This window comes from Pseudophryne corroboree, chromosome 2 (genome assembly GCF_028390025.1).
Source record: "Pseudophryne corroboree isolate aPseCor3 chromosome 2, aPseCor3.hap2, whole genome shotgun sequence".
NCBI lineage: Eukaryota > Metazoa > Chordata > Amphibia > Anura > Myobatrachidae > Pseudophryne > Pseudophryne corroboree.
In genome coordinates this window covers 436,939,546-436,966,289 of record NC_086445.1, presented here as the reverse complement: position 1 = coordinate 436,966,289, position 26,744 = coordinate 436,939,546, and the positions used below count along the sequence as shown (strand labels likewise).

General features: G+C 46.1%; 1 protein-coding gene across 1 annotated transcript in view; it reads left to right on the top strand.

Moving 5' to 3' along the window:
• Positions 1-3,148: 3,148 nt before the first annotated feature.
• CIP2A (cellular inhibitor of PP2A) overlaps positions 3,149-26,744 on the top strand; it is a 156,204-nt gene continuing 132,608 nt past the window's right edge. The window contains exons 1-5 of the mRNA XM_063953637.1: positions 3,149-3,565; positions 3,744-3,891; positions 10,755-10,867; positions 16,181-16,275; positions 24,308-24,404. Of these exons, the coding sequence (XP_063809707.1) occupies positions 3,464-3,565; positions 3,744-3,891; positions 10,755-10,867; positions 16,181-16,275; positions 24,308-24,404 (555 nt within the window). The 5' untranslated portion in view covers positions 3,149-3,463. The remainder of the gene's footprint in view (positions 3,566-3,743; positions 3,892-10,754; positions 10,868-16,180; positions 16,276-24,307; positions 24,405-26,744) is intronic.

Below are 26,744 nucleotides of genomic sequence, written 5' to 3'. Positions count from 1 at the left end.
AGTGTCATGAGTTCCTGAGCCTTCTCCGTCGGGAGAAAAACCTTCTTCTGGTCTGTGTCCAGAATCATGCCCAGGAAGGGCAGACGCGTCGTAGGAATCAGCTGCGACTTTGGAATATTCAGAATCCAGCCGTGCTGTTGTAACACCTCCCGAGAGCGTGCTACGCTGATCAGCAACTGCTCTCTGGACCTCGCCTTTATGAGGAGATCGTACCAAGTATGGGATAATTGTGACTCCTTGCTTTCGCAGGAGCACTATCATTTCTGCCATTACCTTGGTAAATATTCTCGGTGCCGTGGAGAGACCAAACGGCAACGTCTGGAATTGGTAATGACAATCCTGTACCACAAATCTGAGGTACTCCTGATGAGGTGGATAAATGGGGACATGAAGGTAAGTATCCTTTATGTCCAGAGACACCATAAAATCCCCCTCCTCCAGACTTGCGATGACCGCCCTGAGCGATTCCATCTTGAACTTGAACCTTTTCAGGTATATGTTCAGGGATTTTAAATTCAATATGGGTCTGACCGAACCGGCCGGTTTCGGTACCACAAATATTGTCGAATAGTAACCCCTTCCCTGTTGAAGGAGGGGAACCTTTACCACCACGTGCTGGAGATACAATTTGTGAATTGCAGTTAACACTATTTCCCTCTATGGGGGAAGCTGGCAGGGCCGATTTGAGGTAACGGTGAGGGGGCATCACTTCGAATTCCAGCTTGTATCCCTGAGACACAATCTCTATAGCCCAGGGATCCACCTGTGAGTGAACCCACTTGTGGCTGAAATTTCGGAGACGCGCCCCCACCGGGCCTGGCTCCGCCTGTGGAGCCCCAGCGTCATGCGGTGGATTTAGTGGAAGCCGGGGAGGACTTTTGTTCCTGGGTGGGAACTAGCTGTATTGTGCAGCTTCTTTCCTCTACCCCTGCCTCTGGCAAGAAAGGACGCACCTCGGACTTTCTTGCCTTTTTGTGATCGAAAGGACTGCATTTGGTAATACGGTGCTTTCTTAGGTTGTGAGGGAACATATGGCAAAAAATCTGACTTTCCCGCCGGAGACCAGGTCCGAGAGACCGTCCCCAAACAATTCCTCACCCTTGTAAGGTAAAACCTCCATGTGCCTTTTTGAGTCGGCATCGCCTGTCCATTGCCGAGTCCACAGGACCCTTCTGGCAGAAATCGACATTGCATTTATTCTAGAGCCCAGTAGGCTAATGTCTCTTTGAGCATCTCTCATATATAGGACAGCGTCTTTTATATGCCCCAGGGTCATTAATATAGTATCCTTGTCTAAGGTATCAAGTTCCTCAGATAAGGTATCTGTTTATGCTGCTACAGCACTACACATCCAGGCCGACGCAATCGCCAGCCGTAGTAAGGTACCTGAATGTGTATAAATGGACTTCAGGATACCCTCCTGCTTTCTATCCGCAGCATCTTTAATGGTGGCCGTATCCTGTGACGGCAGGGCTAGCCTCTTGGATAAGCGTGTTAAAGCTTTGTCTACCCTAGGGGAGGATTCCCAGCGTAACCTGTCCGTTGGTGGGAAAGGATACGCCATAAGCATCCGTTTGGAAATCTGCAGTTTTCTGTCTGGAGATTCCCAAACTTTTTCACATAACTCATTCAACTCATGTGAAGGGGGAAAAGTCACCTCTTGCCTTTTCTCCCCATACATATAAACCCTCTTGTCAGGGACTGGGGTTTCATCTGTGATGTGCAACACATCTTTCATTGTTATAATCATGTAGCGGATGGCTTTAGCCATTTTAGGCTGCAACTTTGCATCATCACCATCGACACTGGAGTCAGAATCCGTGTCGATATCTGTGTCAACAATTTGGGATAGTGGGCGCTTCTGAGACCCTGACGGCCTCTGCGATGTAGGATCAGGCATGGGTTGAGACCCTGACTGTCCCAAGGCTTCAGCTTTATCCAACCTTTTATGCAAGGAATTAACATTATCATTTAAAACCTTCCACATATCCATCCAATCGGGTGTCGGCGCCGTCGGCGGCGACCCCACATTCATTTGTACCCGGTCTGTTTCCACATAGCCTTCCTCGTCAAACATGCCGACACAAGCGTACCGACACACCACACACACAGGGGATGCTCTATTTGAAGACAGTTCACCCACAAGGCCTTTTGGAGAGACAGAGAGAGAGTATGCCAGCACACACCCCAGCGCTATATGACCCAGGAATCACACAGTAACTTAGTGTTAACCCAGTAGCTGCTGTATAACTGTTTTTGTGCCAAATTTATCTGCCCCCCCCTCTCTTTTTACCCTCTTTCTACCGTGATTCTGCAGGGAAGAGGCTGGGGAGCTTCCTCTCAGCGGAGCTGTGGAGAGAAAATGGCGCTGGTGAGTGCTGAGGAAGAAGCCCTGCCCCCTCAGCGGCGGGCTTCTGTCCCGCGTTTTGTGTGTAAAATAATGGCGGGGGCTCATGCATATATACAGTGCCCAACTGTATTTATGCTGCTTTTTGCCAAGAGGTTCACAATTGCTGCCCAGGGCGCCCCCCCCTGCACCCTGCAGTGACCGGAGTATGTGGGTTTAGTGTGGGAGCAATGGCGCACAGCTGCAGTGCTGTGCGCTACCTCATATGAAGACTGGAGTCTTCTGCCGCCGATTTCGAAGTCTTCTTGCTTCTCACACCAACTTCTGTCTTCTGGCTCTGCGAGGGGGACGGCGGCGCGGCTCCGGGATCGGACGACCAAGGGTGCGATCCTGTGTACGATCCCTCTGGAGCTAATGGTGTCCAGTAGCCTAAGAAGCAGGACCTATCTTCTAGTGAGTAGGGCTGCTTCTCTCCCCTCAGTCCCACGTAGCAGAGAGTCTGTTGCCAGCAGATCTCTCTGAAAATAAAAAATCCTAACAAAATACTTTCTTATTAGCAAGCTCAGGAGAGCTCACTAAGTTGCACCCAGCTCGTCCGGGCACAGATTCAAACTGAGGTCTGGAGGAGGGACATAGAGGAGCCAGAGCACACCAGTATCCAAATTCTTTCTTAAAGTGCCCTGTCTCCTGCGGAGCCCGTCTATTCCCCATGGTCCTTACGGAGTCCCCAGCATCCACTAGGACGTTAGAGAAACATATTTAGAACAACAGCAGCTATGGAAACATAATTGTCGGCAGAAGGAGGCGCTGTCACCATCTCTGCCCTGTGCCCTATCGTTGCCAGCATCAGCAGCAGGCAGTGACCGGACTGGCACTTTGTGCAGTAAACAACATACCGCTGTGCCTGTGAGAGGTGGGCGAGCGGCGTCGCGAGCCTGCGCCGTCCCCGCTCTTTTGTTCCTCGCCGGCCACCATTACTCTCAGTTCAGACGTCACATCCTGCCCTAAACCAAGATGAAAGTTTAGAGCGCGAAATTAGATTTTTGACATCGGTATACGGGTATTGTGACTGTCTGGCTTTTGGGTACCGCGTCCCCGGCCCGGGCGTGCCCCACTATGGACCCGGCCTCCTGCATGAAGACCCTACTGCTCGCAGTGGCGCAGTACAAGAGCTGCAAGAACGAGGGCAATGGGGCAGCGCTGCAACGGCAGCTGGAGGTAGTGACAGTAGCGCAATGGCCCCGGGTGTGCGCCATACTAGCCGCAGTGTACAGTACAGGGACTCTCGCTCTCTGTTCATGTGGTTTAACGCGTTATAAAGATCTTTGTTCCGGCTTTTGTTACATGTGTGTTTCTCGTTGTACAGCTGAGTGTGTGTTTGCTCCTCTTGTTACAGGTTATTTTTGGACTGAAGTTAAATAAATTATTTGGATCCCACCAAGTGTTACCTAGTGAGTGTCTGAGTAGTCTTGTGGAACTTATTGAAGACCCAAACACCAGTCCTGCTGTCACTTTAAAGACGATTAACCTGCTGTCTAGTTTAGGTAGGTAAGGGTTACACGGGGACACTACATTATATTTATTTCCGTTAAAAATAAATAAATTAAATAAATAAAAGTGACTGGTTAAACAGGGGCATGTATTCGGCTTGCATTGCTATGATTGTGTCAATATATTTTCCACATTGCAATATTTATAAGCCAATAGTCATGTAGGGGGTAATTCAAATATGTTTGGATGTCAGTAAGTAATGGTCATCTGACGGAAGCTAATCAGTTGTTTTGGAGGCGAGTGCCGTGGGTGCACGTTATTTTGGCTTGCACCCTCCTGAAGTGGTTAGCATAAGTCTGTGAAAAATTTGACTTTTGGGCGCCCATACTTTACATGGGTTCAGCTACTTTATGCCTCTAAACCAGGTGCATTTGGGTGTGACAGTCGCCAAAAGTAATGGGCACTTGCAGAACAATTGAATATCGCCGGTCAGGCAGCAATTACTAAGACGCGCCCGGAAAAAAAGTGTTTTTTTCCCCCCTTAAAATAAGACACAGAAGCAATTCAAATATTGTTAATGGCTGCAAAGTTCTATCACAACGATGGTAGTTCGACCGACTCATTGTCAATTTTACATCGCACCTCCTAAACGTTCACAGGAAAGTTGGCAATGTTGGAGTACTCTATTTCGTGTTATGTTCAGCCCAGTATCAGATAATTGATTAGACTTATGAATGCAAATAAAAGGTGTTTGAATACTTACAGAATGCAACGTTATTTTACATTGTACAACATTTATTCTGTCTGAATTCCAGTAGAGCTTCTGTGACAGACATCTATAGTACAGCAACAACATGGCTGTACGGGTGTAGTACGGGTGACCGGCGGTCTCCTGACCGCCGGTCACCTTACCGACGCCGGGATCCCGGCAGCATACCGACGCCGGGATCCCGGCGGGGAGGGGCGAGTGCAGCAAGCCCCTTGCGGGCTCGCTGCGCTCGCCACGCTGCGGGCTCGGTGGCGACCTGCGGTCGCCACGGGTTCTGTTCCCACTCTATGGGTGTCGTGGACACCCACGAGTGGAAATAGTCCCTGTTGGTCGGCATGCCGACCATCGGGATAGTGAGCCGTCGGGCTCACGGAGGAGGTCATGTGACTGTCGGTCACATGACTACCACCCGGCTGTACATATGTACTGCAACAGACCAAGTTAGCTTAATATGCTTATATACCAAAATATACAAATTACAGGCTGCAAAAGCTGTAGATGGACAAAGTTATGCCCCCTACACCAGTGATGGCTAACCTTGACACTCCAGCTATTGTTGAACTACACATCCCAGCATGCCCTGCATCAGTTTTAGCATGGCTAAATAGCAAAACTGTAGCAGGGCATGCTGGGATGTGTAGTTCAACAACAGCTGGAGTGTCAAGGTTAGCCATCACTGCCCTACACACACTGCGATGTTCCGCTGAGGTGCCCGACTGCTTATCGGGTGGGGGGTGAAGTTTCTTGACTCCCACTGTCACCCGGCTCCATAGCAGTGCATGCTAATATGGATGAGATTGTCCATATTGGCCTACGTGCATAAGCGACAGGGGTCCAACGATGAACAAGCGTGGGGCCGCGTATTGTTCATCTTTGGTGCCTACACACTGAACAATATGAACGAGTTTACGAGAATGTTCATATCGTTCAGTATTATCTGCCAGTGTGTAGGGCCCATTAGTTGCACAACATAATAATGATCAACTTATTTTCAAATACTTTTCCTCCTTTGAAATAACACTTCATGTTTATTATTCTGTTTTTGTTTATTGTTTTGAAAGCTTTTCCTGCATGGGAATAATTTGCAGACTCTGTTAGCAGTGTACAGTCGATATCTGTCCGCTTGTGCTGCTTCATGGAAAATACTTCTCAAAAACAATACATTGTTGTCCTCTGACATTATTTGGATCCTGGTTTGTTTTGAGTAAAGAGTTTGGTAATTCATGTTCGTCTTCACTTTTTTCACTGCTGTAAATGGTATTGATGGGCATATCTGTACGCGCTTTTCAAAGCTACTACGTCTTTGATGGTTTTGGTAGCTGGAATTAAAGGGCAATTATTTAATAGGCAACCAGGTCCTTTTTTATATTTACCTTAATTGCTTTAAAATGTTTTCATGCTTTTGCACCAGAATGTTGAGTTGCAGGAAGTATTGATTAGAGGTGCTGTGTTTGATTTCCAACTTTACTGTAAAACTCTTGTGATCTATGATGAGACCATTGTCTGTAATTAACGTATCCTGTATATACTGTCTCGGTATTGCTTTGATTTGTGTTATTATTGTGCTTGCTGTAAAAGAAGAAAAAAATGTAGCTTATTAATTTTAAAATGTGTTCTGTAATAGTACAACAGGGAAATTCATTCCATGTAAACAGATTTGGCTGTAAAACTCGCCATGTCCTTTATGGAATATTTAATCCATCAATGGAAATGTGGTGTTTCCGTCTCAGTCTACTTGTTTGTCTCAAACATTCCATCGCTGACATGTACTCAGGTAACCATGATGTATTTCTCTGTGTTGTAGTAGGGTCATGTGTACTAGTTCAGTCACAGTTCTGTCACCATAAATTTAATGTCTGTGCTGATGTTATGGTATGTGACACACAGGTTACTTGCTTTCTTTATACTGCTTTCAGATTGCAAACCCAGGTCCGACCTGGCTCCTACCCTTTCACATTGCAGTTTCAACCCATGTTATTCCCGGGTTGGTGCCTTTCACACTGAACCCAAGTCATCCATGTTAAACACTGTGGTGTAATTTAAAATGGACTTTTCTGGCTTATATTAATGAGGTTTCAAAGGAAATAAAAGGAGGGGCTGGGGACTGCTCTGAGCAGACACATACACAGCGAATCAGCACTTTTTCTGAGACCCAGGTTGAATAACCCAAGTCAGAGGCTTTCATACTGTAACGACCAGTGTCCGACCCGTGTTTAACCCTTCTATTAACCGGGGTTGAAATAGCGGGTTGCTCAACTTGGGTTATTCACTTTGGTGCTTTCACACTGCACCTCGACCCGGGTCAACCTGGCAACAACCCGGCAATTACCCAGGTTATTTTTGCGATGTGAAAGGGGTAGAGAGCTCTGCCCCTAGCCAAACCACTTTCACATTGCCAAAATAATCCAGGTTATTGCCGTGTTGCTGCTGTTTCAACCTGGCATTTCAACCCAGGTTAAAATAAGGGTGAAACATGGGTCAGACCCAGATCGTTGTGCAGTGTGAAAGCCTCGGACCTGGGATATTCAGCCTGGGTCTCAGAAAAAGATGCTGATTGGCTGTTTGTCTGCTCAGAGCAGTCACCAGCCCCTCCTTTTTTTTTCTTTTTAAACCTCATCAATGTGAGCCAGAAAAGTCCATTTTAAATCACATCACCGTGTTTAACGTGGGTGACCCGGGTTCACTGTGAAAGGCACCAACCCGGGAATAACACAGGTCGAAACTGCAATGTGAAAGGATCTCAGCTTGCTCTGACTCGAGTCAGATCGCAAACCTGGATCCGAAAGCGTTATTTAGTGATAAATTCACCTAACATAAAGCACCTTTTTATTATAGCAACGTGTAGCACTGTTATATGTCATATACTCTAGAACCAACATCTGAAGAGCCTCATACACAGGCCTATACCCTGGTACCAACATCTGGAGAGCCTCGTACTCGGGTCTAACTCTGGCTTCTCACAGCATACAGTGGGTAGTTAAATAGGTTCCTCTACTCATGCAATTGCAGTAGAAAAAAGTGAATATGTAATGTGTAGCTTATACAGGCAGCTCCCTACTGTAGCACAGTACCAAACTTACATTGCAATAGAGCAGGGCTTGTCAAATTCTTCTAAAATCGAGAAGCAAGGATGACAGTGTGGGACGGACAGGCACAGCAGTCAGCGCAGGCCGAGAGGGACACTCAGCACATGCTCTACTGGCCACTGCAATAAAGGCATACCAACAAATTTCTGCTGGGGCTGATGAGAATCTGCTTTCTCCCTCACTGAATAATCTAGGTACCATTCCTACCTGGCTCATGGAATTTGTTGAGCCCTGCAACAGAGTTCAAACCTCATCCGTTTCCTTATTTCTTCTTAACATAACTTGTAGGACAGTTCATTTCAGTGACTAGAAAAAGTGTAATATAATGCCACTCAGGTTTCTTATACTGCTGCTCCCCTCCTGCAGTACAATTAGACTATTAGATTGATGGGTGCAGACTAATACTCCTTCTCCACTAGCTTTTACAACATGGGTAAATGCGCGGGGGTGCGCATTTACCCATGTTTTTTCCCAGTGGAAAAGGGTCCCCCTGCAAATTCCCGGATCAAGTGATCCGGGAATCCTACCCGGGTAGCTTGCTGGGTTGAACACGTGTTCAACCTGGTAAGCTGTGTAGTGTGAACGGGAGCCGTGTCGAGGCGACACGGCTCCCGTTCAGTGTATGGGAGGGCGGTGCTGGGAGATCATGTGATCTCCCAGCCCCGCCGCGTCATTAGCAGCGTCACCAACCCGGCGCTGTGGGAAAGGGCTGAAACACACGCGCCAGCTTTTGCCGGCCGGGAAAGTGCCGGTATTATAATGAACAGTGCAAAGGGTAGGGCCCTTTCACACTGCACTGCCCCAGCCCGGCTGCCGGGTTGCAGCCGGAGATATCCACTGGAAGGTCTGGCTGCCGGGCCGTGGCCGTGCCGTCTTTGAAGGCAGTGAACCGTATGTGTGAAGGGGAGCTTTCACACACAACGTTTTTTTTTCAAGCCATGTCTAACGCTGCGCATGCGCACAGCATTACACACGTCTCAAAGCCGTTGTGTGTGAAAGACCCTGCCGGATGGCAAAAAGCCGGACAAAGCTTTTTGCCATCGGGAGAAACCGGAGCGTGTGTTACAGCCAAAAGGGGGCTGTAGCACGGGTCGCAGCCGTGTCAGGCGACACGGCTGCTACCGTGCTACAGATTAAAAGTGGTATAAATATCTTTGCTATATCATGCACTTCCTGAGATCACATGGTCTCTAGCTGACTTTCACCGCCCCCCTCACTGTGCGGTCTTGCTCTTGGGAGCACAGCCTTAGCTAACTCTTATTGCCATAGCCCTCACTCAGAAACCCTGAGGCATTTTTTTGGGGGCACAGATTCTTCCTCCTCAAGAAGCTCCATTTCTTATAAGGACTTGGGTATTGATATGTGTCGCACACACATTCTTACTCATCTGACTTTGTGCGGCTGATGCAGAGTGGCACTTATTTACTTTCCATAAAATATAGAAATCTGAACTGTGCATGCGTACACACACTAATATCTACAGAGAGCATATGTGTATCTAATTTGTTTTCACCTGACATCTTATGCATTTTTCCCTCTTTACTGGCGTACTACAGGTTTCAGCAAACCTTCTCATGTATAAAGTGTTTAGGTATGCTGCTGCTTGCTGAAATATACAGTTTAAGCATGTGTGAGCCTGCTTCCCCAGTGAATTAATCTCCATCTTGAACAGATTAGGGGGGAGGGGGACCCTGCACAATTGGTTTCCCTTCTATAGTGTCATCAGCCCAGCCTGTCATAGCCTGTTGCTGGAAGATACTTTTTCGGTTGGACCTTACCCTGTTCCTCCCCCTGAACTTATGGTTACCAGCATAGCACTTTTTTTAGGATGAAGTAGCTGGGAAGTAATTTTTTATTATTTTATTTTTAATTATTTATTTTTAACAAGATCTGTGCCATTTATGTCTTTGCACCGGGTGTCAATCAACGTGCCTCCTAACTGATGTATTTGCTGGTGCTTCTCCCTTGAGCACATATACTGTAGACTGGGAATACATGTTTTATGTAAAAATATCACATTTCCTTCCAAATCTACATGGGGTTCTGTAAATTTAATGTGTACAATTTTTGCATCCATAAAAATCCCTCTTAAATATGGAAGATGTATTGGAGAATTCCTACTTTTTAGCAGTTTTCCAACTACACTTAATGGTGTAAATGTAGTACAGTAGCTGCGAGCTGTAAGATTTTGATTTAGCCACTACATTTAAATCTGCAATAATTTAAAAGGAAAAACCAACTTGAAAATTATTGGAACCTTTATATCAAGCAGATATATACTTTATATCAAGCAGCCTAATTTGTTGCAGCTGCTTGCAATTTGCAGGTTATTTCATTTACTACTCCGTTGTAGCTACTGTTTATGCATATACAGTATTTTATCTTCTTTAAAACTGCACTTGTTTTATTAGAGGTTTTCCTCCTTTTAACGCTTCCAAAATATGCAAAACTATCTTACAACACATGTGGGGTTGGGTTCCTGGTCAGGTGTCTCCAATTGGAGCAGCCATAGAATCTAATTAACAATACTTTGAAAAGGTTTTGCGTATTCTTATTTGAAAAACATTCTCCAGTGCCCCAGAGTGGGGTATTTATTAAATTTATTTATTAACAGTTTCATATATAGCGCAGCAAATTCCATTGCCCTTTACAACTAGATACAATTAGAAGACCAACCTGGGTAAAAACAAACAGTCATAGAGGTAGAAGGGCCCTGCTCGCATGTTTACAATCTATGGGTATTTAATCTTTATTTCATTTTTATGAATCATTTAGATTTTTTTTCTTCTTAACTTGGGTTCCAGCATATCCAGATTGTGAGAAAGAAAAGGAATGGTGCAACCAAACATAAGACACCAACCCTATTAATTCTGCATTTTGTTTCATTGAAATAAGTCATTGTCCATTAAGGAAAATGACAAAAATAGTTAAAATCTAAAAAAAAGTCTCCTAGATGATGTATAGACACATGTGAATTACTTTCCTTGTGTGTTTGTGAGATCACAACCATTATTATCACGTTAACTTTTCTCCCCTTTGTATTTTATTTATACATCTACAGCTGCTGATGCTGAAACTAGAGCAACTCTTCATGCTACATACAATGTTACCAATGTTTTGGCTGGTGTGGTTCATAGATATAGCTCTATCCTCAATGATCCTGTTTTATTACAGGTTTGTAAACTTTTGTGCCATTGTTTGGTGTATTTATTTTGTGTGTAAATTTTGCTTTTTAAATTGTATTTCTCTAACGTCCTAGTGGATGCTGGGGACTCCGAAAGGACCATGGGAATAGCGGCTCCGCAGGAGACTGGGCACAAAGTAAAAGCTTTAGGACTAGCTGGTGTGCACTGGCTCCTCCCCCTATGACCCTCCTCCAAGCCTCAGTTAAGATTTTGTGCCCGAACGAGAAGGGTGCAATCTAGGTGGCTCTCCTGAGCTGCTTAGAGTAAAAGTTTAAATAGGTTTTTTATTTTCAGTGAGACCTGCTGGCAACAGGCTCACTGCATCGAGGGACTAAGGGGAGAAGAAGCGAACTCACCTGCGTGCAGAGTGGATTGGGCTTCTTAGGCTACTGGACATTAGCTCCAGAGGGACGATCACAGGCCCAGCCATGGATGGGTCCCGGAGCCGCGCCGCAGGCCCCTTACAGATGCTGAAGCAAGAAGAGGTCCATAAATCGGCGGCAGAAGACTTTCCTGTCTTCATAAGGTAGCGCACAGCACTGCAGCTGTGCGCCATTGCTCTCAGCACACTTCACACTTCGGTCACTGAGGGTGCAGGACGCTGGGGGGGGGGGGGGGCGCCCTGGGAAGCAATGAATTTACCTTATTTGGCAAAAAATACATCACATATAGCTCCTGGGCTATATGGATGTATTTAACCCCTGCCAGTTTTCCAGAAAAAAGCGGGAGAAGAGCCCGCCGTGAAGGGGGCGGGGCCTATCTCCTCAGCACACAGCGCCATTTTCCCACACAGCTCCGCTGGTAGGAAGGCTCCCAGAATCTCCCCTGCATCCTGCAACTACAGAAACAGGGTAAAAAAGAGAGGGGGGCACTTATTTGGCAAAATAACAGATATAAGCAGCTATAAGGGATAGACACTTATTGTAAGGTTGTCCCTATACATATATAGCTCTCTGGTGTGTGCTGGCAAACTCTCCCTCTGTCTCCCCAAGGGGCTAAGTGGGTCCTGTCCTCTATCAGAGCATTCCCTGTGTGTGTGCTGGGTGTCGGTACGTGTGTGTCGACATGTATGAGGAGGAAAATGATGTGGAGGCGGAGCAATTGCCTATAATGGTGATGTCACCCCCTAGGGAGTCGACACCTGAATGGATGGCCGTAATTAAGGAATTACGTGACAGTGTCGGCACGTTACAGAAAACTGTTGACGACATGAGACAGCCGGCAGCTCAGTTAGTGCCTGTCCAGGCGTCTCAAACACCGTCAGGGGCTATTAAACGCCCGTTACCTCAGTGGGTCGACACAGACACTGACTCCAGTGTCGACGGTGAAGAAACAAACGTATTTTCCAGTAGGGCCACACGTTACATGATCACGGCAATGAAGGAGGTTTTGCACATCTCTGATACTGCAAGTACCACAAAAAGGGGTATTATGTGGGGTGTGAAAAAACTACCCGTAGTTTTTCCTGAATCAGATGAATTGAATGAAGTGTGTGATGAAGCGTGGGTTACCCCCGACAAAAAACTGCTAATTTCTAAAAAAATTATTGGCACTATATCCCTTCCCACCAGAGGTTAGGGCTCGTTGGGAAACACCCCCTAGGGTGGATAAGGCGCTCACACGCTTATCAAAACAAGTGGCGTTACCGTCTCCAGAGACGGCCGCCCTTAAGGAGCCAGCAGATAGGAGGCTGGAAAATATCCTTAAAAGTATATACACACATACTGGTGTTATACTGCGACCAGCAATCGCCTCAGCCTGGATGTGCAGTGCTGGGGTGGCTTGGTCGGATTCCCTGACTGAAAATATTGATACCCTGGACAGGGACAATATATTATTGACTATAGAGCATTTAAAGGATGCATTCCTATATATGCGAGATGCACAGAGAGACATTTGCACTCTGGCATCAAGAGTAAGTGCGATGTCCATTTCTGCCAGAAGATAGTATCTCAGGGGTACAAATTGGAATTCGAGACGTCTCCCCCTCGCCGGTTCCTGAAGTCTGCTTTACCAACGTCTACCCCCGACAGGGAGGCGGTATTGGAAGCCATTCACAAGCTGTATTCCCAGCAAGTGATAATCAAGGTACCCCTCCTACAACAGGGAAAGGGGTATTACTCCACGCTGTTTGTGGTACCGAAGCCGGACGGCTCGGTGAGACCCATTTTAAATCTGAAAGCCTTGAACACTTGCATAAAAAGGTTCAAGTTCAAGATGGAGTCACTCAGAGCAGTGATAGCGAACCTGGAAGAAGGGGACTACATGGTGTCTCTGGACATCAAGGATGCTTACCTCCATGTCCCAATTTGCCCTTCTCACCAAGGGTACCTCAGGTTTGTGGTACAGAACTGTCACTATCAGTTTCAGACGCTGCCGTTTGGATTGTCCACGGCACCCCGGGTCTTTACCAAGGTAATGGCCGAAATGATGATTCTTCTTCGAAGAAAAGGCGTCTTAATTATCCCTTACTTGGACGATCTCCTGATAAGGGCACGGTCCAGAGAACAGTTAGAGGTCGGAGTAGCACTATCTCAAATAGTACTACGACAGCATGGATGGATTCTAAATATTCCAAAATCACAGCTGATTCCGACGACACGTCTGCTGTTCCTAGGGATGATTCTGGACACAGTACAGAAAAAGGTGTTTCTCCCGGAAGAGAGAGCCAGGGAGTTATCCGACCTAGTCAGGAAACTCCTAAGACCAGGCCAGGTGTCAGTGCATCAGTGCACAAGGGTCCTGGGAAAGATGGTGGCTTCTTACGAAGCGATTCCATTCGGCAGATTCCACGCAAGAACTTTTCAGTTGGATCTGCTAGACAAATGGTCCGGATCGCATCTTCAAATGCATCAGCGGATAACCCTGTCTCCAAGGACAAGGGTGTCTCAGCTGTGGTGGTTACAGAGTGCTCATCTCCTAGAGGGCCGCAGATTCGGCATTCAGGATTAGGTCCTGGTGACCACGGATGCCAGCCTGAGAGGCTGGGGAGCAGTCACACAGGGAAAAAATTTCCAGGCCTTGTGGTCAAGCATGGAAACGTCACTTCACATAAATATCCTGGAACTAAGGGCCATTTACAATGCCCTAAGTCAGGCAAGGCCTCTGCTTCAGGGTCAGCCAGTATTGATCCAGTCGGACAACATCACGGCAGTCGCCCACGTAAACAGACAGGGCGGCACAAGAAGCAGGAGGGCAATGACGGAAGTGACCAGGATTCTTCGCTGGGCGGAAAATCATGTGATAGCACTGTCAGCAGTGTTCATTCCGGGAGTGGACAACTGGGAAGCAGACTTCCTCAGCAGGCACGATCTTCACCCGGGGGAGTGGGGACTTCACCCAGAAGTCTTCCACATGATTGTAAACCGTTGGGAAAAACCAAAGGTGGACATGATGGCGTCTCGCCTCAACAAAAAACTGGACAGATATTGCTCCAGGTCAAGGGACCCTCAGGCAATAGCTGTGGACGCTCTGGTAACACCGTGGGTGTACCGGTCAGTGTATGTGTTCCCTCCTCTTCCTCTCATACCAAAAGTACTGAGAATCATAAGAAGGAGAGGAGTAAAGACTATACTCGTGGCTCCGGATTGGCCAAGAAGGACTTGGTACCCGGAAATTCAAGAGATGCTCACGGAAGACCCGTGGCCTCTACCTCTAAGACAGGACCTGCTCCAGCAGGGACCATGTCTGTTCCAAGACTTACCGCGGCTGCGTTTGACGGCATGGCGGTTGAACGCCGGATCCTGAAGGAAAAAGGCATTCCGGATGAAGTCATCCCTACCCTGATCAAAGCCAGGAAGGATGTAACCGTACAACATTATCACCGTATTTGGCGTAAATATGTTGCGTGGTGCGAGGCCAGGAAGGCCCCTACGGAGGAATTTCAACTGGGTCGATTCCTGCATTTCCTGCAAACAGGACTGTCTATGGGCCTCAAATTAGGGTTCATTAAGGTTCAAATTTCGGCCCTGTCGATATTCTTCCAAAAAGAACTAGCTTCTGTTCCTGAAGTTCAGACGTTTGTCAAGGGAGTACTGCATATACAGCCTCCTTTTGTGCCTCCAGTGGCACCTTGGGATCTCAATGTAGTGTTGGGATTCCTAAAATCACATTGGTTTGAACCACTCACCACTGTGGACTTGAAATATCTCACATGGAAAGTGGTAATGCTGTTAGCCCTGGCTTCAGCCAGGCGTGTATCAGAATTGGCGGCTTTATCCTATAAAAGCCCTTACCTAATTTTTCATACGGACAGGGCAGAATTGAGGACTCGTCCTCAATTTCTCCCTAAGGTGGTTTCAGCATTTCACTTAAACCAACCTACTGTGGTGCCTGCGGCTACTAGGGACTTGGAGGATTCCAAGTTGCTGGACGTAGTCAGGGCCCTGAAAATATATGTTTCCAGGACGGCTGGAGTCAGAAAATCTGACTCGCTGTTAATCCTGTATGCACCCAACAAACTGGGTGCTCCTGCTTCTAAGCAGACGATTGCTCGTTGGATTTGTAGTACAATTCAGCTTGCACATTCTGTGGCAGGCCTGCCACAGCCAAAATCTGTAAAAGCCCATTCCACACGGAAAGTGGGCTCATCTTGGGCGGCTGCCCGAGGGGTCTCGGCTTTACAACTTTGCCGAGCTGCTACTTGGTCAGGGGCAAACACGTTTGCTAAATTCTACAAATTTGATACCCTGGCTGAGGAGGACCTGGAGTTCTCTCATTCGGTGCTGCAGAGTCATCTGCACTCTCCCGCCCGTTTGGGAGCTTTGGTATAATCCCCATGGTCCTTTCGGAGTCCCCAGCATCCACTAGGACGTTAGAGAAAATAAGAATTTACTTACCGATAATTCTATTTCTCATAGTCCGTAGTGGATGCTGGGCGCCCATCCTAAGTGCGGATTGTCTGCAATACTTGTACATAGTTACAAAAATCGGGTTATTATTGTTGTGAGCCATCTTTTCAGAGGCTCCTTCTGTTATCATGCTGTTAACTGGGTTCAGATCACAGGTTGTACAGTGTGATTGGTGTGGCTGGTATGAGTCTTACCCGGGATTCAAAATCCTTCCTTATTGTGTACGCTCGTCCGGGCACAGTATCCTAACTGAGGCTTGGAGGAGGGTCATAGGGGGAGGAGCCAGTGCACACCAGCTAGTCCTAAAGCTTTTACTTTGTGCCCAGTCTCCTGCGGAGCCGCTATTCCCATGGTCCTTTCGGAGTCCCCAGCATCCACTACGGACTATGAGAAATAGAATTATCGGTAAGAAAAATTCTTATTATTTGTATTCTGTTTTATTTCTTAATTAGAGCATTCAACTGCTGCAAAGATTAACCTACAATGTAAGAGTTTTGCATGCAAGTGTCAATATTGAGGAATTAATTTCATTCTTGATGAACAGAATGTAAGTATAACATAAAATACCTTAACATATGTGTTTGCATTGATCATTCTCAGATCATTTTCATGGAGCAGATGCACAAAATAAAGACCATGACAAATACAACTTGGTTTTATATACTGCCATATATGTATATGTTCTAAACAAGGTAAAATGTTTTTCATTGTTTTTATTCTCTTTTTCTCATACGTCCTAGAGGATGCTGGGGTCACCATAGAACCATGGGGTATAGACTGGATCCGCAGGAGACATGGGCACTCTAAGACTTTGAAAGGGTGTGAACTGACTTCTCCCTCTATGCCCCTCCTCCAGACTCCAGTTTTAGAATTGTGCCCAGTGAGACTGAACGCACTACAGGGAGCTTTACTGGGTTTCTCTGAAAAAGACTTTTGTTTAGGTTTTTTATGTTCAGGGAGGCTGCTGGCAATAGTCTCCCTGCTTCGTGGGACTTAGGGGAGAGAAGTATGACCCACTTCCAGAGAGTTCAAGGGCTCTGCTTCTGGCTACAGGACACCATTAGCTCCTGAGGATGCTGATCGCTGGGTACGCCTAGATGCTCACTCCCGCAGCCGGCCGTCACCCCTTTACAGAGCCAGAAGACAGGTGAGTAACAGAAGAAAAGAAGACTTCTTCCTCAGTGACGGCATTTTTTGAAGTACCGCGCAGCGTGCAGACGCTGCGCGCCAAGCTTCCACACACAGCACTACAGGGGGGGGGGGGCAGTATAAATATCAGAAAAAGCGGGACAGAAGCACGCCATTAAGGGGGCGGGGCTTCTTCCTCACTGCTCACGGCGTCATTTCCTCTTTGCATGCTGCAGAGACGCTGGTTCTCCTCACACTGACAAGTACCAGGGGTACAAAACGGGAGGGGAGGCGTGTAAATTGGTGCAATATATGTGATCGTAAAAGCGCTATAGGTCTGAGGCAATTGCTTGGTGATTTCAGACCCGTTGATTTAGTGCTGGGTTGTGAGCTGGCAAATCCCCTCTGTGTCTCTCTGACAGACTTTACTGTGGGTCTGTCCCCTATATGCCCGGTGTGTCTGTGGGTGTTTAGTGCACGTGTGTCGACATGTCTAAAGCTGAAGGCTCTTCCCAGGAGGAGGCTGTATTAGGGACACAAACGGCTGCGGGGGTGACCCTGTTGGCACCGCCGACACCTGATTGGGTAAATGTGTTGAACGCCTTGAATACTAATATGGCTCTTATTAATAAGAGGCTAGATAAGTCTGAGTCTCAGACCCAGGCATGGAAGAAATCTGTGGAAGATATGTTATGTTATTGCAAAGTCAGGTTCCCTCCCTTTGATTCCAGTGTCGACTATAGCTATTCCAGATTAGATCCAAATTTGGTAAAAAGCATTCAGTACATGATTGTGGCGGTTAAAGAGGTATTACATATCACTGAGGACCCGGCTGTCCCTGATAAAAGGGTCTGTATGTATAAGGAAAGGAAACCTGAGACAATGTTTCCTCCCTCTCATGAACTGAACACGCTATTTGAAAAAGTCTGGGAAGGTCCTGACAGAAAGTTTCAGATTCCCAAAAGAATTACGGTAGCTTATCCGTTTCCTTCGGCGGATAGGGAAAAGTGGGAGTCACCCCCCACTGTGGACAAGGCCCTGTCACGTTTATCTAAAAAGGTGGCTCTCCTGACACGGCGGCCCTTAAGGATCCTGCGGATTGTAAACAAGAAACTATGTTAAAGTCCATTTATGCGACCACAGGTACGCTACTCAGACGTGTCATTGCGTCTGCGTGGGTAAGTAGTGCTATCGAAAAGTGGGCAGACAACTTGTCTTCTAAAATAGATACCCTAGATAGGGATAGCATCCTCTTGACGCTGGGTTATATCAAGGAAGCTGCAGCATACCTTAAGGAAACTGCGAGAGATATTGGTCTTTTGGGATCAAAGGCCAATGCCATGGCAGTCTCAGCTAGGCGAGCGTTGTGGATTCACCAATGGAATGCTGATTCCAAGAAAAGTATGGAATCTCTACCATATAAATGTAAGGCCTTATTTGGCGACGGCCTTGATGATTTGGTATCTACAGCTACCGCGGTTAAGTCATCCTTTTTTGCCTTATGTTCCTCCACAACAAAAGAAAACGCACCACTATCAGATGCAGTCCTTTCGGCCCAATACATACAAAAAGGGCAGATGTTCTTCCTTCCTTGCTACAAGAGGAAGAGGTAAACGATCACCAGCCTTGTCAGGCTCCCAGGAGCAGAAGTCCTCCCAGGCTTCTGCCAATTCCACCGTATGATGTTGGGGCTCCTATGCGGGAGTCCGCACCGGTGGGGGCACGTCTCAAACTCTTCAGTCAGTTTTGGGTTCGTTCGGACCTAGACCCATGGGTTTTACAAATAGTATCCCAAGGGTACAAGCTGGAGTTTCAAGACGTTCCCCCTCGCCGTTTTTTCAAATCGGCCTTACCAGCTTCTCTTCCAGACAGGGAGGTAGTTTGCGACTCAATACAAAAGTTGTGTCAAAATCAAGTTATCGTCAGGGTTCCCCAGTCACAACAGGGAGAAGGTTTTTATTCGAGTCTGTTTGTGGTCCCGAAGCCGGACGGCTCGGTCAGACCAATCCTAAACTTGAAATCCCGAAATTTCTTCCTAAAGAAATTCAAATTCAAGATGGAGTCTCTCCGAGCAGTGATCTCCAGGCTGGAGGAAGGGGATTTTATGGTGTCGGTGGACATAAAGGATGCCTACTTACATGTTCCCATTTATCCTCCGCACCAGGCTTACCTGAGGTTTGCAATTCTGGATTGTCATTACCAATTTCAAACGTTGCCATTTGGTCTGTCCACGGCTCCGAGGATTTTCACCAAAGTGATGGCGGAGATGATGGTTCTCCTTCGCAAGCAGGGAGTCACGATTATCCCGTACTTGGACCATCTCCTGATAAAGGGGAAAGGGACCAGTTGGTGCAAAATGTTGCACTCTCCCTGACAGTTCTTCAGCAACATGGTTGGCTCCTAAACTTGCCAAAATTGCAGTTGATTCCAACGACGCGGTTGTCTTTTTTGGGAATGATATTGGACACAGAACTACAGAGAGTCTTTCTTCCAGTGGAAAAGGCTCTGGAACTTCAGAGTCTGGTCAAACAAATTCTGAAACCAGCAAGAGTGTGAATCCATCAATGCATTTGGTTGCTGGTGAAGATGGTTGCGGCCTACAAGGCCATTCAGTTTGGCAGGTTCCATGCCAGAGTGTTCCAGTGGGACCTGTTGGACAAGTGGTCCGGGTCCCACCTACACATGCACCGAAGGATAATCCTGTCTCCCAAGACCAGGGTATCACTCCTGTGGTGGCTGCTCAGCTCTCACCTCCTAGAGGGGCGCAGGTTCGGGATACAGGACTGGATCCTAGTGACCACGGATGCAAGCCTCCGAGGCTGGGGGGCAGTCACAATGGGAGAAAACTTCCAAGGAAGATGGTCAAGTCAGGAAACTTGTCTCCACATAAATATTCTGGAGTTAAGGGCCATTTACAACGGCCTTCTGCAAGCGGAACATCTTCGAGATCTGCCTGTACTGATCCAGTCGGACAATGTAACAGCAGTAGCGTACATAAACCGTCAGGGCGGAACGAAAAGCAGAGCGGCAATGGCATAAGCCAAAAGGATTTTCCGTTGGGCGGAAAAGCATACAAGCGCTCTGTCAGCGATCTTCATTCCAGGAGTGGACAACTGGGAAGCAGACTTCCTCAGCAGACACTATCTCCATCGAGGAGAGTGCGGCCTACACCAAGAAGTCTTCGCAGAGGTGACAGGTCGTTGGGGAGTTCCTCAAGTAGACATGATGGCATCTCGTCTCAACAAGAAGCTTCAGAGATATTGTTCCAGGTCAAGGGACCCTCAAGCAATTGCAGTGGATGCTCTGGTGACACCGTGGGTGTTTCAGTCGGTGTATGTATTCCCTCCACTTCCTCTCATTCCAAAAGTTCTAAAGATCATAAGAAGAACAAGGATCCGGGCGATCCTGATTGTCCCAGACTGGCCAAGGAGGGCTTGGTATCCAGATCTTCAGGAATTACTTATAGGAGATTCCTGGCCTCTTCCTCTGCGAGAGGACCTGTTACAACAGGGGCCGTGCGTGTATCAGGACTTACCGCGGCATGGCAGTTGAGCGCATAATCCTAGCCCGTAAGGGTATTCCCAGTGAAGTCATTCCCACACTTATTCAGGCCAGAAAAGGGGTAACGTCTAAACATTACCACCGTATTTGGAGGAAATATGTTTCTTGGTGTGAATCCAAGGGGGCTCCTACGGAAGAGTTTCGGCTAGGACGTTTTCTCCATTTTCTACAAGCAGATGTGGATGCAGGCCTAAAATTGGGCTCAATTAAGGTACAGATTTCAGCCTTATCGGTTTTCGTTCAGAAACAATTGGCCTCCCTTCCAGAAGTTCAGACTTTCGTGAAAGGCGTGTTGCACATCCAACCTCCATTTGTGCCTCCAGTGGCACCATGGGATCTTAATGTGGTGTTGCAGTTCCTTCAATCACATTGGTTTGAACCTTTACGGAAGGTGGAGTTGAAATTCCTCACTTGGAAAGTGGTCATCCTGTTGGCCTTGGCATCTGCAAGGCGGGTGTCTGAGTTGGCGGCCTTGTCTCACAAGAGCCCTTATTTGATCTTCCATGAAGATAGAGCTGAATTGAGGACACGTCAACAATTTCTACCGAAGGTGGTTTCCTCTTTCCACATGAACCAACCTATTGTGGTGCCTGTGGCTACTGACTCCTTCGCTGAGTCAAAATCTCTGGATGTGGTCAGAGCTTTGAAGATTTATGTCGCCAGAACGGCTCGGATTAGGAAAACAGAGGCTCTGTTTGTCCTGTATGCTCCCAACAAGGTTGGGTGTCCTGCTTCCAAGCAGACCATTGCACGCTGGATCTGTAACACGATTCAGCATGCTCATTCCACGGCTGGATTTCCGTTACCGGAATCGGTGAATGCCCATTCTACTAGAAAGGTGTGCTCATCCTGGGCGGCTGCCCGGGGGATCTCGGCATTGCAACTTTGCTGAGCAGCTACTTGGTCGGGGTCAAACACATTTGCAAACTTCTACAAGTGTGACACCTTGGCCGATGACCGAACTTAAGGTCTTCAATCAGTGCTGCAGAGTCATCCGCACTCTCTTGCCCGTTCTAGAGCTTTGGTATAACCCCATGGTTCTATGGTGACCCCAGCATCCTATAGGACGTATGAGAAAATAGGATTTTAGTACCTACCGGTAAATCCTTTTCTCTTAGTCCGTAGAGCAGGGCTGGCCAAACCAGTCCTCAAGATCTACCAACAGTCCACGTTTTCAGGACCACCTAGCTGGAGCACAGGTGTTGTCATTACTAATTAAGATGAGCTGCATTCATTCCTAACTGACAATTCTACAGATCTCCAGGAGGCCTTGAAAACATGAACTGTTGGTAGATCTCGAGGACCGGTTTGGCCAGCCCTGCCGTAGAGAATGCTGTGCGCCCGTTCCAGTGTGTACTGTATCTGCAGTTATTAGTTGTGGTTACACACATGTTGTGTTACGTTTATTGTCAGCATGTTGCTGCGATTGTTCATGCCGTTGGCTTGTGTTCTGTTGAATGCCACGTTGTGCGGCATGCTTGAGGTGTGAGCTGGTATGAATCTCACCTTAATTTAACAACAAATCCTTTCCTCGAAATGTCCGTCTCCCTGGGCACAGTACCTGTAACTGGAGTCTGGAGGAGCCAGTTCACACCCTTTCAAAGTCTTAAAGTGCCCATGTCTCCTGCGGATCCCGTCTATACCCCATGGTTCTATGGTGACCCCAGCATCCTCTATGGACCAAGAGAAAAGGATTTACTGGTAGGTATTAAAATCCTATTTTTTTTTTTTTTTTTTTCTATTTTTTTTTTTTTTTTTTTCAAACCATACACTTTGTCCACTTTTTAAAAAAATTGTAGGCCGGCCAGTATGTTTATAGGGCATGAGTTGATAGCTTATAAATTAAGGCTGAATCGAATTGACGTAAAAATCGAGGTAATTTACAGCGATTGCCTTTTTTTGCAGCAAAATCACAAAAACAGGATTACTGGGAAAAGTGTAAGGGAAAATGGGGGAAATCTGCCCATATCCCCAGTAGAGCTAAACTAACATACGATAAGTTTATTATTGGTCATAATAAAAGTATTCGTGTTATTAAATTGACTGGAGTTTTTTTTAAATGTGAAAAATTATAGAAAGCAGTATTTTTTTCAGCAAAAGAAGTGCTAAAATTTAAATTTGGGCTACATAAAAATGGGTATAAGTATATATTTGGGTCAATTTAGGGGTCTTTAAAAACAAAAACAAAAAACGGAAACAGATCGATTACTCCCTCTTGCAAGTCTAAAAATACTTGACCCAATCGTAGAGCTCCCCAATTTCCATAATTTCGCACTTTTTCACCCCAACAACGACATGCCATTATTGGCCAATTAAAATTAATGAAAAACATGTAAGTACCTAATTAGTCATTCAGGGGGGTGTCCCAGGGGTTCTGAACCAAATCCTGAAATTTTTTAACGTAAGCTTGGGGAAATCCCTATTTTATCACCTGATCAGAGGTGGTAATTGATATTTGCGGTAAATTTACCACAGATAAATAAAATCTATTGATGGACAATTGAATAGGTGCTTTTCGCGCTTTGTGGTAAATTCACGGTTTTGTAGCTAATTGAATTCGGCCCTAAAGTTGGGTACCCACTAGGCGGTACACTCCATGAGCGATATCGCATAGTGTTTTCCCTCCCGGGCCGCCAACATAGTACATACACACTGTGACATCATGCTGCTGCCGGACCGAACATACAACGTCTGATATTGTCAGATTAAGCTGCATGGACAGCTGACAGTGCACCTAGGGCATCACTCGTGGCATACACTCTGGGCGATATTGTAAACGATATCGTTCAGGAGGGTAAAAATAAGCAACATTGTTTACAATATCACCCAGTGTGTATGCACCTTAAGTCGTAACTGTGGGTTTCATGTCTCTAAAAGTCTGAGGAAGTTAGAACTAGTCGGTGTTTTTGTACTGTGATCACAATATTCTTTATCATAAACTAACGAAACTAAATTGTTTAGGCTGAATAAAAAAAATCTAACAGCTAAGCACTTGTGCAAATGTGCTTATATAAAATAAAGTACAGTACTATGGCTGAACAAATTCAAGACCGACTTCCCTGAGACTTCTGTAAAATACAATCACATGTAAAGAACTTTGAAAGCCCTTATATATTTACTAAACTACCTTTCAACTGAATCCCACACTTGTGATTTAAAAATAGTGACTAGTGATTTATTACATGTTTAAATTGTAATTTGGAGCTTCCATTGATTCCTGTGTGTCTAATGCAACTAGATAACTTTATTTTTTCTAAAGCCATCATTTTACTTGGTTGTGCGGCATAACTCTACAGAGAAATACACACCATTAGACAGTGATTGTTTCATAAGAACGGTTAGTGACTGGTATTGATCTGGCCAGCAGCTGTTGTATACTTTCACCCATAAAGAAGATGATCTACACAGATTCGAAGCTGACAAAAGCCTGGGATAACTCGTGATTCATATGATTTTGACCATAAATGTGCAGACCGATCAGAGGGTCTTTATTTTACTACACATGTGCAAATAAATGTCAAATTAGATTAAAACAAAAAGAAAAACTTGCAGCCAATGTGTATACTTTATCTAACCTGAGTGTGAACAATAATAATTTTTTTTTTTTTTGCTTTTGGGTTTTGTTCCAATCTCAATTTATATTGAAATATTTCGTCATCATTTCGCCATGTTTTGTTCCTGTTTGGGTAGGACCCATTTATTGAAAATTTGTAGCAGTTCCTTTCTTCTCCTTAACTCCTCTGAGTTTTGTTGTACTTTTCGGTATGTCCGCCGCATTACTTAAGGAGTCCTCTCTTAACTTGTACTTGGCTCTTGTTACTAGTATTAATGCTGTTTGCATAGATCATGAAAAATAATACAATGTAACCCTTTCATATTATTCCTTCTAGTCAGTCACCTGAAGATGAGCTTACCATGCCATGTCTTGGCCTTCTGGCAAATCTGTGTCGGCATAACCTTTCTGTTCAAACGCACATAAAGTCTTTGGTAAGAATGTTTCCATATTTCCCTCTAATTGTCTTTATCAGGTGAATTGTAGTTTAGCTCTCGTGAAGAAGTAATTCAGTTCATTTAGTTAAGAGTAGATGTTCTGAAATTGTTAGTGGGTATGTTTTATTACAGCAATTAAAACAATATAAATTTTCAAACTTACTGAAATAACCAGTTTACGAATTCTGATCTGCTTTGATTTTGGTTTATTACTAGAAAAAAAATCTTATAAACTTACTACGTATGTTCTCTGTTTTATGGTTTATTAAAATTTTGATTAAAACTGTAAAGTTACTATTGGGACATTTCTGAATGTACACAATTATTGTTAAATGACTTCAGCCTGCTTGGTGGATAACTAAACATCCAATTACTATAATTACAAGTGCTGGTTAGTCTTTAAAGCGGATGGCGGTCATTAGGTCGACATGAGTTAGGTCGATATACATTGGGTCGACCACGTTTGATTGACATGCATTAGGTCGACATGAGTTCACTTTTTTTTTCTTCAGTTTTTGACCTTTCTCTAGCATCCATAAGGGATATTGGGGAGACTTAGTATAATGGGGTATACACTGGGTCCAAAGTAGCCGGTGCAATTTACATTTCTCTATCGTCCTAGTGGATGCTGGGGTTCCTGAAAGGACCATGGGGAATAGCGGCTCCGCAGGAGACAGGGCACAAAAAGTAAAGCTTTAGGATCAGGTGGTGTGCACTGGCTCCTCCCCCTATGACCCTCCTCCAAGCCTCCGTTAGATTTTTGTGCCCGGCCGAGAAGGGTGCAATCTAGGTGGCTCTCCTAAAGAGCTGCTTAGAAAAGTTTAGCTTAGGTTTTTTATTTTACAGTGAGTCCTGCTGGCAACAGGATCACTGCAACGAGGGACTTAGGGGAGAAGAAGTGAACTCACCTGCGTGCAGGATGGATTGGCTTCTTGGCTACTGGACATTAGCTCCAGAGGGACGATCACAGGTACAGCCTGGATGGTCACCGGAGCCTCGCCGCCGGCCCCCTTGCAGATGCTGAAACGAGAAGAGGTCCAGAATCGGCGGCAGAAGACTCCTCAGTCTTCTTAAGGTAGCGCACAGCACTGCAGCTGTGCGCCATTTTCCTCTCAGCACACTTCACACGGCAGTCACTGAGGGTGCAGGGCGCTGGGAGGGGGGCGCCCTGGGAGGCAAATGAAAACCTTTTTTGGCTAAAAATACCTCACATATAGCCTCCGGGGGCTATATGGAGATATTTAACCCCTGCCAGAATCCGTTAAGAGCGGGAGACGAGGCCGCCGAAAAAGGGGCGGGGCCTATCTCCTCAGCACACAGCGCCATTTTCCCTCACAGAAAGGCTGGAGGGAAGGCTCCCAGGCTCTCCCCTGCACTGCACTACAGAAACAGGGTTAAAACAGAGAGGGGGGGCACTAATTTGGCGTTAGAAATATATAAAAAAGATGCTATAAGGGAAAACACTTATATAAGGTTGTCCCTATATAATTATAGAGTTTTTGGTGTGTGCTGGCAAACTCTCCCTCTGTCTCTCCAAAGGGCTAGTGGGTCCTGTCCTCTATCAGAGCATTCCCTGTGTGTGTGCTGTGTGTCGGTACGTGTGTGTCGACATGTATGAGGACGATGTTGGTGAGGAGGCGGAGCAATTGCCTGTAATGGTGATGTCACTCTCTAGGGAGTCGACACCGGAATGGATGGCTTATTTAGGGAATTACGTGATAATGTCAACACGCGCCAAGGTCGGTTGACGACATGAGACGGCCGACAAACAATTAGTACCGGTCCAGACGTCTCAAAAAACACCGTCAGGGGTTTTAAAACGCCCGTTTACTTTAGTCGGTCGACACAGACACAGACAGGGACACTGAATCCAGTGTCGACGGTGAATAAACAAACGTATTCCTTATTAGGGCCACACGTTAAGGGCAATGAAGGAGGTGTTACATATTTCTGATACTACAAGTATCACAAAAGAGGGTATTATGTGGGATGTGAAAAAACTACCGTAGTTTTTCCTGAATCAGATAAATTAAATGAAGTGTGTGATGATGCGTGGGTTCCCCCCGATAGAAAATATGGGCGGTATACCCTTTCCCGCCAGAAAACACCCCTTAGGGTGGATAAGGCGCTCACACGCTTATCAGAACAAGTGGCGGTACCGTCTATAGATAGGGCCGTCCTCAAGGAGCCAGCTGACAGGAGGCTGGAAAAATATCATAAAAAGTATATACACACATACTGGTGTTATACTGCGACCAGCGATCGCCTCAGCCTGGATGTGCAGAGCTGGGGTGGCTTGGTCGGATTCCCTGACTAAAAATATTGATACCCTTGACA